The 12,967-nt window shown below is 46.8% G+C and overlaps 1 protein-coding gene across 2 annotated transcripts in view; it reads left to right on the forward strand.

Moving 5' to 3' along the window:
* Positions 1–12,966, forward strand: part of LOC130393107 (low-density lipoprotein receptor-related protein 8-like) — a 30,448-nt gene extending 17,482 nt beyond the window's left edge. The window contains exons 9-14 of one of the 2 annotated variants that reach the window (XM_056603695.1): positions 4,987–5,105; positions 9,276–9,415; positions 9,721–9,862; positions 10,767–10,844; positions 11,049–11,209; positions 11,467–12,966. In XM_056603695.1, coding sequence (XP_056459670.1) covers positions 4,987–5,105; positions 9,276–9,415; positions 9,721–9,862; positions 10,767–10,844; positions 11,049–11,209; positions 11,467–11,502 — 676 coding nt within the window. In that variant the 3' untranslated portion in view covers positions 11,503–12,966. Of the gene's footprint in view, positions 1–4,986; positions 5,106–9,275; positions 9,416–9,720; positions 9,863–10,766; positions 10,845–11,048; positions 11,210–11,390 lie in introns of both variants that reach the window. The other variant, XM_056603696.1, reaches the window with a different exon arrangement.
* Position 12,967: the final 1 nt, after the last annotated feature.

A 12,967-nucleotide genomic window follows, 5' to 3' on the forward strand; every position in this document is an offset into this window, starting at 1 on the left:
CATCAAAAGACGAGGACGTGTTCGTCAATAGGAAGAAAGTGCATTCCATCAACACGCAGGTTGTTTTTGATGCAAATTTTAACATAGCCTACTGGATGTTGTTGCAAAGTGGCCTGGATCTTCAGCTACCCATGATTCGCGCATTTTAATGGTGAGCGGTCTGAGGCAGCTTTTTGAGATGTAGGAGTTGGTGTCACTTGCTGGGTGACAGTGACTACTGACTATCCATGCAAGACGTGGCTCTAGACACACCCTACCTCAATCCACAACCGGGAGCACAGTTAAAGTGTAACATGTAAGTGATTACGCAGATTACGCTTAGTCCTATGCGTAAAACACATCGTATTGGCTCTTTGCGAGCACACAAACATACCCGAAATGTTGTGGAGAGAGGAATTGGGCAGATGAAACGTCGGTTTCATGTCCTCCACGGCGAAATACGCCTCACCCCAGAGAGGGCAAGCACAGTAATCACTGCACAACCTTTGCAAGCGGAGGAACATTCCACAGCCAGACGATGATGATGATGATGATGATGATGATGATGATGATGGCGATCAACATTACAAGGAATTTGGCCGTGTGGAACAGAGTGGACTGGCATTTAGGGATCACTTTGAAAACACATTTTAGGTAAACACCTTGGCACAAATCAGTCAACACTTGGGTAGTTCGTAACATTTATTTTCTTTTAGATTTTACGTATTTTTATTGTTTGCTTTCTCTCTCTCTTGAACGTGCAGGCTACAACGTCATTATCGTGGTCTGCACAAAATTGTCATCATGCGTGTATTCTGCTAACTGCACTATAACTACTTCATTTCGGAATTCATTTCTAGCCTAGGCTATTTCCTTGTTTTTCGGTGATTCAGTGGGCTCGTCTGAACAACCAATCACCGAACTGACCGCTTCTAAACTCGTGCACGAGAATTGACGTAATCCATAGCAACGGCGCGTCACTCTTAGTTCACTCTTTGTGATTTATCCTTAGTAAGAGTAGGTCTCAGCGGCTTTGTGAATAACTTTTAAGAAAAAACTCCTACGTAAAATGTTTTAGCGCGAGTTAGGAGCACTCCTAGCGGTAAGATAAAATGCTTTGTGAATACGGCCCCAGGTGTGCATTTCCTGGAATGATTGCCTTATTATTTTGGCAGCATAACGAATGATAGTTCTGGAAAGGATGGAATGCGCAAATGAATGTTTCTGGGAAAGTCAAGAGTAACCGGATTTACTGCATCGTAATCTTACCTGATTAACCCAGATATACCAGACGGTGTTTTCCGCACACAACTTACATATACATATTTTTTCGTCCGTGAGAACGGCGCCATCCGTGATGGGTAGTGTATCCCATCGTTGAATGTTGTTTTAATATTTAAAATGATTAAAATGGTATTTAACTGTAGGAAGTGTTCTCCACATCTCACTAACACATTGACGACAGTCCGTCTGTTATCAGACACTACTCTCCGTTCCTCTCTGAACCAAAATATGATCATGCGCAGGTCAGAGGATTGTTTTCAGGAGTTCACAAATCGGTATTGGGGATGCGAGAAACAACAGGAAGTGTAATCGAATACATGGACTAAATCTCAAAAAGGACTAGGGATGGGAATCGAGAACCGGTTCTTGTTCAGAACCGGTTCCGAGTCAACCGATTCCTTGGAATCGTTAGCAAGCCTGCTTAACGATTCCGCTTATCGGTTCCGGTCGCGGCAAATGCGTCGTGACGTCACACACACGCTGCTTTGATTTGGTTCAGAACGCAGCAAACATGTCGCCGCCGAGGAAGAATCGCATTGTGCGTTCACACCAAACGCGACGGGGCGACAAGATCCCATACAAAGTGAACGTAGAGACGCGTATAAGGGCGAGTTTTTCGCGGGAGAAAACCGATGACAAGTTTTTGTCGTGATGACAGCCAATCAGTGTTCAACAGCGTGATAACTGAGTGACATGTGTAACGTAACAGCCAATCCGCGTTCAGCCGTCAAACTCAGTGCAGTGCAGTCCGGGTGAACCGCGGAATGGAGGAGAAAGTGATTGTTGCAGTTTGCGACTCCCGGAGCTCTATATATAATAGTATATAATATATTATATACTATATTATAATTGTATATATAATATCACGGCCAACAGCTCTGTCGCCTCCGGATGGCCGTAGCGTGGGGAGCTCTCATAGGGATTGGGCTTCTCTGGGTTTGTTTACCGGCATTGCTATGGTTTCCGGTCTTGTGTGTTCCAACCCTGCGTTCACACCAAAAGATGCATTTGCTGCCCGAACGCGTTGACGCCTGAGTTTTGCGGCGCGTCAAATCAAGTTTTGCGGCGCGTCAAACTTTTGACGCGCGTCAAAAGTTGAAATATTTCAACTCGAGCAGCATTTGACGCGCCGCAAAATACGTGAACGCGCCCTCCGCCCGTGCCCGTCAGCGGGCACGGGCATGCCGCGCCGCAAATCAGATTTTGACGCGCGTCAAATCAAGTTTTGCTGCCCGTTTTCTCGGCAGCAAATGCATCGGCAGTAAAGCAGCAACGCGTCTCTACATTCACTTTGAATGGGATCACGACGCGCGTCAACTTTTTGCATCTTTTGGTGTGAACGCAGGGTTAGGTAGGCCCATCTAATAAATCTTTGTCTAATCAATGCTTTTGGGCTTAAAAAGCTTAAAAAGCGAAACATATATCTTTTCGTCTAGACCAATTGATTTGAAAATGTACAATTTCCTAATACTAGAAGCACTTCTGATCAGATATTAAAGAGATGTAATGCAAACAAACACATTTATACTTATTTTCTCACCCAATGAGAAAGATCTGGGCAGATCCAATAGTTTTGCAACTTCAACAGACACCCGCCTTCAAGTGAGTTAACGTTTGTCAATTGAGTAGGTCCAGATTCTCTGTGCAAATGAAATGAAGTACGAGAGTCTGGTAGACCCAGGCTAGTACTTCTGGGGAAGTGACGCTGTTTCCTCCGTTACCCATAAACCAGCGAGAAGCATCGCACCATGGGTGTTTCTGGCTCAATCAGCCCGGCCTTGGACAATTCAAACGACTAGGTATACAACGGAGTGAGCCCAAATCAATGGAAGCAAGTGGTCCCCCAGTGATTAGGGACGAGAAGTACCACACCTTTGGAGAAAAAAACTGTTTGAGTTACCTATGAGTAATATGCGGTTATTTCCTCCTCTGAAATCCAGGTGTGCATTTCCTGGAATGATTGCCTTATTATTTTGGCAGCATAACGAATGATCGTTCTGGAAAGGAAGGAATGCGCAAATGAATGTTTCTGGGAAAGTCAAGAGTAACCGGATTTACTGCATCGTAATCTTACCTGATTAACCCAGATATACCAGACGGCGTTTTCCGCACACAACTTACATATACATATTTTTTCGTCCGTGAGAACGGCGCCATCCGTGATGGGTAGTGTATCCCATCGTTGAATGTTGTTTTAATATTTAAAATGATTAAAATGGTATTTAACTGTAGGAAGTGTTCTCCACATCTCACTAACACATTGACGACAGTCCGTCTGTTATCAGACACTACTCTCCGTTCCTCTCTGAACCAAAATATGATCATGCGCAGGTCAGAGGATTGTTTTCAGGAGTTCACAAATCGATATTGGGGATGCGAGAAACAACAGGAAGTGTAATCGAATACATGGACTAAATCTCAAAAAGGACTCATGTAGCCTACATGCTTTGTGGGAGCTTCTTTGTTGTGTAAATAGTCAATGGTAATTTCCACCAATGTACACAAATGAAAAGTCAGTTGAACTCGTTATATATCCTATCTGCGTAACAGCCACACCGGAATGCCAATGGCTCTGCAGTTTATTACCAGTTTATTTATCTTTACTGTTTCAGAGTATCGGATTCACTTCCAACAGCAAGTGGATTGATATGGGAACCATTTGAACCGTTTAAGAAGTCTCCGGTTTAATTGCATTAGTTGGGCTATTGTTAAGAGCAGGTTACTTGGTGATTCCCCTGTTGCTTTGAAATATTGACCAATCGATGGCTCTACAGCAGTGGTGCCCAACCAGTCGATCGCGGTCTACCAGTAGACCGCCGACAGATCCCAAGTCGACCGCGAGGGGTGACGATTTAAAAAAAAAAAAAAAAAAAAATTTGCGCGGGACATATACGCGCGGTAGCGCATGCGCTGTCAACAGCAGTTGAAAGCCGTCAACAGTAGTTACGCACACCTAAACGTTGGCATGGCTGAGGGGAAACGAGCTAAGACCTACCATTTTCACCCTGAGTGGGAGGAAGATTATTGATTATTGTTGAGAAGGTGCCGCGCGCAGATGGAATGAAACCCCCACTGAAGTCCGTAGGTTCACGATACAACCCCCCCCCCCCCCCCCCCCCCCCCCCCCAATGTTGACACTAGGCTGGTAGATCTCGGGAGGTTGGCTACTTGAAAAGTAGATCTTGGGTCAAAAAATGTTGGGCACCCCTGCTCTACAGAGATGCGTGACTAAAACATATTTCATATATACTAAGTCATCTGTGAAGATGATTTCTGCCATCTCGGAGAGATTTCCCCCGGTGATCGTGGTTAAGACTACAACTCCTATGTTCCCACGCTACTTCAAGACGTCTTCATACTACGACTTTTTGTTCCTCTTTTGATTGAGAACCCCTCGTGGCACAATTTGCATATTATACCTTTGAATGCCTACTGCCGGGATGTGATCACAAAAGTTGCCATGACATTTTCATGCGTGACCGGCCTAAAGTTTCAGATCCTTTAAACCAAGCAGTTATACATTCACAGGTGAAATGCCCGTTCGCATATTGTTGATATTGACATGGCTAGTTAGGCTCTCAATCAATCCGATTGTGCAGTCGGATCTCACTGCTGTAGAATTGGATACAATCTCGATGAAGTACCTCTGCTGTCAATATTCTCCGCTAACATTCAGCTCTTGTAGTTTATCCACGGCTCCTAACTAGCATTATTTTCTGGCAGACTTCTCTTCTGGGCAGAGAGCGGCAACTTCCCCAAAATCAGGAGAGCAGGCTTGGATGGCCAAGACGTGGTGACCCTGGTGGCCTCCTCCATCTTCAACCCGGTGGCTATCTCCCTAGGTAGGTTCCCCATCACTAGACGTTCTCTAAGTAGGTTCTCCAACCCTAGGCCATCTCTCTGGGTAGGTTCTCCAACCCTAGGCCATCTCTCTAGGTACGTTCTCAAACCCTAGAACAGGGGTTCTAAAAGTTTTGACAGCTGAGGGACAATTTAGGAACCCAGAATTTGACTAAGGGCCACCAAAGGAAAAAAAATTAGGCGGGAAACGCCGTCAGCATCCCAGTGGTGGAAAAAAACATTTTCTCTTTATTTTTATTTATTTTTGCTGAAATTAATATTGATATAATAATAAAAAAATATGTATAGATTTTTTTACTTACATCTGTATGTCTTTGCGGGCCGCCAGGAATGTTTCTGCGGGCCGCACTTTGAGAAACAATGCCCTAGACCAGGGGTGCCCAACCAGTCGATCGCGGTCTACCAGTAGATCGCCGACAGATCCCAAGTCGATCGCGAAGAAAAAGATTATTATTATTTTTTTTTAATAATATTAAATTTGCGCGGGACATATACGCGCGGTAGCGCATGTGCTGTTAACAGCAGTTGAAAGCCGTCAACAGTAGTTACACACTCCTAAACGTTGGCATGGCTGAGGGGAAACAAGCTAAGACCTACCATTTTCACCCTGAGTGGGAGGAAGATTATTGATTATCGTTGAGAAGGTGCCGTGCGCAGACGGAATGAAACCCCCACTGAAGTCCGTAGGTTCACGATACAACCCCCCCCCCCCCCCCCCCGTCCCCGTCAACAATTGTTCTCTACCCCCCCCCCCCCCCCCCCCCGTCAACAATTGTTCTCTACCCCCCCCCCCCCCCCCCCCCCCCCGCTTGAAGGTAGGTTTGCTGGTAGATCTCGGGAGGTTGGCTGCTTGAAAAGTAGATCTTGGGTCAAAAAAGGTTGGGCACCCCTGAACTAGACCATCTCTCTAGGTAGGTTCTCCAACCCTAGACCATCTCTCTAGGTAGGTTCTCCAACCCTAGACCATCTCTCTAGGTAGGTTCTCCAACACTAGACCATCTCTCTAGGTAGGTTCTCCAACACTAGACCATCTCTCTAGGTAGGTTCTCCAACCCTAGACCATCTCTCTAGGTAGGTTCTCCAACACTAGACCATCTCTCTAGGTAGGTTCTCCAACACTAGACCATCTCTCTAGGTAGGTTCTCCAACACTAGACCATCTCTCTAGGTAGGTTCTCCAACCCTAGACCATCTCTCTAGGTAGGTTCTCCAACACTAGACCCTCTCTCTAGGTAGGTTCTCCAACCCTAGACCATCTCTCTAGGTAGGTTCTCCAACCCTAGACCATCTCTCTAGGTAGGTTCTCCAACCCTAGACCATCTCTCTAGGTAGGTTCTCCAACACTAGACCATCTCTCTAGGTAGGTTCTCCAACACTAGACCATCTCTCTAGGTAGGTTCTCCAACACTAGACCATCTCTCTAGGTAGGTTCTCCAACACTAGACCATCTCTCTAGGTAGGTTCTCCAACACTAGACCATCTCTCTAGGTAGGTTCTCCAACCCTAGACCATCTCTCTAGGTAGGTTCTCCAACACTAGACCATCTCTCTAGGTAGGTTCTCCAACACTAGACCATCTCTCTAGGTAGGTTCTCCAACACTAGACCATCTCTCTAGGTAGGTTCTCCAACACTAGACCATCTCTCTAGGTAGGTTCTCCAACACTAGACCATCTCTCTAGGTAGGTTCTCCAACACTAGACCATCTCTCTAGGTAGGTTCTCCAACACTAGACCATCTCTCTAGGTAGGTTCTCCAACACTAGACCATCTCTCTAGGTAGGTTCTCCAACACTAGACCCTCTCTCTAGGTAGGTTCTCCAACACTAGACCATCTAGTTTCCCGTCCCAGATCATATCTCTGGGTAAGTTTCCCGTCCCGTGTATAGTGGAATATATAAATTGAGGTATGAGTGAGGTATTGATATCGATAGGAGGAATACAGTATGGGCAAGATATGTAGAGTATAGACAGTGGTAAAACCATGCATATTCTATAGGTGAATACACTATGGGCAAGATATGTACAGTATAGACCAGGGATGGGCAACTTTCATGATCTAGAGGGCCACAATTTTTTCATCAGCACGCGCACTTAATAATAATAATTAATATATAATAATAATAATCGGATATCAGAGAAGCTACAAAATAATTCTTAATAATAACAAAAATATTTGTATATATATGTCTATGTTAATTTAACGAACATACATTCATTTCATATTTTCCATGCTCAAATGCATTTTTAACATGCCTATACTCTTGTTAAACAATAAATATAACAAAGAAAAAAAGAAACAACAGCCACATGAGTGATTAGTATTTTTTTCAGTGCAAAGGGCTCACATACATCATCATTCAATGATGCCACAAAACTGAAAAACAGTGGCCCAACATTAAGTGCAACAACTAGCATCATAGTCAATGTAGTTGTAGTAGTTGTAGTGGCGACCTAAGTTAAAATATTTCATAACTGATATCGTTTTTAATCAAACTAGACGCATGGGTTTGCTTTAGAATTCTATGAACAGATACTCTGCTTCCCATCTTGACGGTATTCTTGATCGAGTTTTATGTAAAAAAACAAACTTTTTAAAATATATTTTAGAATGATCTTTCGGCCACACTGAGTGAGGATGCGGGCCGCATGGGGCCCGCGGGCCGCCAGTTTCCCATCCCTGTATAGACATTGGTAATAACATATACACTCTATATGTGAATACACTACGGACCAGACATGAACAGGTCAGACAGTGGTAATAACATGCTACCATACCAGTGAATTCAAGAGCAGTGGTTTCAGAACAGTTTAGCAGTGGTTGCAAGCAGCAAGGTGGTGATGCCATCCTCTGTGGAGCGGCCTGCAAGCCTGATAATGGTACGAGGGCTGTTTCACGGTGGTCCATCACATAGGAGGGGCGAGGAGAGGAGAGCACACACAGTGTGAAATAAGTTGACAGGATATGGGCTGGGGGCCGTGAAACACGACGCACTGGGGACTGTCTCCGAGGGCGGTGTTGGCATCCACAGTGCCGAGTGTCCTCATCGGTTTGGGAATGATGTCGTTGAACCACATTCCGTGGTGCAGTGTTTTGGGACCGGCACCTAGAGGTGTTTTTTTAAAGCGTGCGGCGACGGCTGCTTGGCCAGCTGACCGGCTGAGGATGTCGGTCCAGACCTCAGTCGGCAAACCCTTAAGGGCTGATTACGGTTCCGTGTTCACGCAACGTAATGACCACGCAGACACTTCGCAGAGTCGTGAACCTTTATGGTTCTGCGTCGGGTGTTAGTGAGCGGACCAATCAGAGCCCTTGCTGCTGCGTCTTCTCGACGGAAGGCTACCATTTTTGGGAGGCGCACGTCAGGCCCTTGCGGCGGTCGCAAGGAGGGTCTGCAAGGACGTAAGGGGTTCGTAACCCCCTTGCGTCGCGTGAACGTGGGACCATCATCAGCCCTTTAGCATGCGCCAGGGGATGCCAGCAGGGCCAGCCCCTTGTGTCCAGTGGTCCTGCCCAGCGCAGCACATGGGTGGGTGGGTGGAGGGGAACTGTGAGGCACTTCAGGTCGGCCAGGGAGCCCCCCTTGATGGCCGCCTCCTGTTTGTCCCTGCCAATGGTCCTGAGGCTGGGGAACCTACCCAGAGGGGGGGTCCTTGGGGTGGGGGAACCTACCCAGAGGAGGGGGTCCTTGGGCTGGGGTACCTACTCAGAGACCCCCCCTTTTGTTGGGATAACAAAATGCAGTTTAGCATCTAACGTGCAAAAAAGTGCAAAAAAGTATGTACACATGTATAGTGGAATATATTGAGGTATGATCTTAATACAGGGATATACTATGAACAAGGTAAGTTAAATATAGGCCGTGGTAAAATAATATATTGTTGTATGGCTGGGTGGTTTAGGCCCGAAACCATTTAACTTCCTCTAAAGTGTTTGGGTTCAAATCCGTCTTGTGTTTATTGAACCGTGTGAAAGTTTCATATTTGTATAAGAAATTTGAATCCATCCTCATTCTTTTGCATACGTGTAAATATTTGAGTTCCGTCTTTTGGAGTGGTTGGACGATGGGGTTGTGTTTCGCCGAGGGTGGTGTTGATGGAAGGGAGGGCCATCTGATCCTTCCCCCGGGGTGTGTTCCCGACGCTCCACCCTAGATGTGCCCCGCCAACTGCTGTTCTGGGCGGACCAGGGCGACCGGAGTGTCTCCCGCGTCGACCTGGCGGGCCGACACCGCAAGACCGTGCTGAAGTCCAATGGCTACATGGACCGGCTCTCTGGCCTGGCCGTGTTCGAGGTACAGACTTAATGTTAACACACTGTCATACGCACGCACGCAACCATCGCGCACAACCGCACCCACCAACCCAAAGAAAGTTCAGTGTTTGCCATAAAAGTAAAGTCAAGCTCAGTTTTCTCTCTCTCTCTCTCTCTCTCTCTCTCTCTCTCTCTCTCTCTCTGTGTCTCTGTCTCTCTCTCTGTCTCTGTCTCTCTCTCTGTCTCTCTCTCTGTCTCTCTCTCTGTCTCTCTGTCTCTGTCTCTCTTTTTCTGGCTGCCTCTGGCTGTCTTTCTGTCTGTATTTCACATTCTTCCCCCCCACAGGGGCAGGTGTACTGGTCAGACGGACGGAGTCGCTCCGTCTGCAGCAGGGACAAACACAACGGCAGCTCCTTCAGAGTGCTGCTGCAGACCTCCACTCCACCGGGGGCCCTGGTAGTCACCCACCCCCTCCTACAACCAACCGGTAGAACACACACACGCACGCACTCTCACGCTCGCCCTTAGGCACCCACGCAGCCTAATGGGGAAGCCATACATGGAATGCCCCTCATTTCCCTGATCCCAAGGATAAACCTTATCAGAAGATCAGGTTGCAAATGAACACTGTATTCATTTATTTGTTTCACCAGATGAATGTCAATAACCAAAATGAAGAAACAGCGGGATTACAACTACAGGCAAATAATCAAATTAAAATTAAAATCTCCACAGTCCTACCACTATGATGCCGGCTGGATTCAGACATGTATTTACTATCTAACTTAACCATAAGCTCAAAGGGGAACTGTCATGCTGACTTCCCCAAAAAAATATACTTTCGATTCCTTCTTAGATTAAGAAGATGCATTGCGTGTTGATTGCACCTCGACACCATTCTCCTATTTCTGCTAACTAATGACAAGATCTGACCCACAGTTTGGGGGCAGGGACAATGACAGACAAAATAACTCTGGCAGCTCTCTTTCTTAAAGTGGCAATGTGTTCAACTATCTCATTGCCAGTTTGAATACACTTGGACTGATCCTTCCAGGCAATGCTGATGGACAATAATGAAATCAATAAAATCACATCCTAGAAATATTCTATAATCGAAATGCTGGCAAGTATTTTTTCTCTTTGTTCGATTCTTATCAACACTTCTAAAGCCCTGGTGGAGATTATCTCACACACACACACACACACACACACACACACACACACACACACACACACACACACACACTCCCCGGAATACAACGAGAGCACAGTCTGAATACAAGAGGCAGAGTTGCGAAGGCCCATGCGAAGAGCCGTGGTTCTTCGTCAAGGTAAAACCACCCGATGACAAAAAGGTTAATTCATACTCGGGTTGTACACTGTTCACCCAGGCGTGCCGGTGGTCCCTCAAAGCCCAGCGGTGGAGGTGTTGCCTGACGCGACCTTCGCCTGGATCCTTTCGCTCATCGGTAACTATCGGCCCCCTCTTCTCTCCCGAGTCGAATATTGTTTAGACTTGTGTTTTCGATTCGCATTGCATAAGTTTCGCCCCTCGACAGGTGTTTCGAGTTAATTTCATGTGTGCGCGAGCGCGTTGAAGGAAAGAAAGTCAAACGGAATGATTGCTCGCCATTTCCATGGTGGTCACAAAGTGCCCTGCGGTCTCCCCGCAGTGTTCCTGTGTGCGCTGCTGCTGGGCCTGATGGCGTGCTGGTGGTGGAGGGTGGAGTTGAGGCCCCCAAGGACCCTCCAGCTGCAGACCGTGCTCCATAAGGAGTCCCAGGACCCCCTCCTACATGGAGCCCCCCTGGCCCCACACACAGGCACTGTCAGGGTAAGGCCCGCACAAAGTGTGTGTGTGTGCGTGTGTGTGTGTGTGTGTGTGTGTTACATTAGGCAGTGATTGGATTGAGAGATAACCTGCGTCTCAACGGTAATGAGTGGCTTAATGACTGGGGGACTTTGTGTGTGTGAGTGAACTGTAACATTCCATTGCCTCCTATTGGTCCCAGCAGATCACCTGTTAAATCTACGCGTCGCCGGTCTAAAACCCATGACATCACCGAGTTGTCTCCCTCCTCCTCGCTCTAGGAGACGCTGTTCAAGGTGGACCAGGACACGGACTGACCTGCCCATCCGGCCCCCACCCAGACGAATCTCCTCCCCCATGCTCCCTCCTCCTTTTCGGGGGGTGGGCGGGACCCACGTCGCCCACAAGCTGCGGCCCCCCCCCCCCCCCCCCCCCCCCCCAGAGCACCTTCAGCTCAGCTCAAGAGCTCACCCCGGAGAGATCTCCTCTGCCAGGCAGGGCGTAGGGCGGGGTGTTGTCTGTGTGTTCTTTGGTCCCTGTATTAACCAAGCCCCTGGTTTGGAGGAAGAGACAATGCAGGCCAGGGGTCACTGCCTATCGTGGGGGTGAGGGGGAGAGTCGCTCAGAAACGTACCCCATTTCCTCTGCTTCCTTCCCCACCCCCCCCCCAACCTCCCATGAACGTCGCCCAGTTGCCACCTCTGCTGGCGCTGAAGCACCAAGGTCAGTGATGTGATCTGTAGTGGCTGGCACTCCCGCTGGGATAAGTCCTTCCTCTGTGAGGTACACTGTGCTGTACTTATAGCCCTGTCTAGCCTGCTGCGCGCCAAATCCTGCTGGCTACCTTCCATGGTTGGGGATTTAGGTCCAACGCCCGGACATGGGATATAAACTAATCTATATCGAGAAAAGTTCTTATTTCTATTTATTTTTGCACTTAAACAGCCTTTAGTGGAGTATTGGTTAACCTTTATGGCCTAATAGATTGCTTTTTACTTTTTATTTCAGTCCAATTGATTAGCTGACAGTCAAGGTTCTAGCTACAGTCTGAGTCGTTGTAAGGCTTTCCACCCAAGCACTGGCCTTCCACGACCTGCCTGCAGCAATAATCTATGCATTCGTTAACACTTGAAACGGTACACAACGCCTCGATGCCTTCCACTCCCACCCCAAGGTTAAACAGTGAGGTACAACAGGCTGGTTAACTAGTATTGATGCAAATCTTCCATTTATCTGATGTGTCTGATGTGTGTCATGGAGTCTTGTGGGATGAGATGTAACGTAGTGTATATATTACAAGAGGAAGATCTTTATTTATGTTTTTTAGTCCATCGCAAGATGATGGTGTTGAAGACCCTTTAAGAGTTTTATGTTATGTTATTAAAATGAAAGGGGATTGGTTGGTTTAGGCACAATGCATTTTTTTATTTTAAGGAATGTCCCCTTTTTGAAAAGATTAGCCAATATGACTACCGCTGAAGGTTCTAGTAGCTGCGGGCTAGAGAGCTGATTGTTAAGTTAGCTATTTATTTGTCCGCGTTGGGTTGGTTTATTTATTTTGGGTGGCATTGGCTCTCCTAGGACTTTGCACTGTTAACCAGAGCTAGGGTTTAGACTACATGGTGTAATAAAGTGGTTTGATTTGGATGTATTTGTTTGTTTTGTTTGATTTGCCCATCAGATACATCCTGCATCATCCGTTACAGACTATTAACTGTTGAATACAGCACAATACAATTAGGCATTTTTTTTAAGCATTTACATTTTTATGAAGACGTTACT

The sequence above is a fragment of the Gadus chalcogrammus genome, chromosome 12, assembly GCF_026213295.1.
Source record: "Gadus chalcogrammus isolate NIFS_2021 chromosome 12, NIFS_Gcha_1.0, whole genome shotgun sequence".
NCBI lineage: Eukaryota > Metazoa > Chordata > Actinopteri > Gadiformes > Gadidae > Gadus > Gadus chalcogrammus.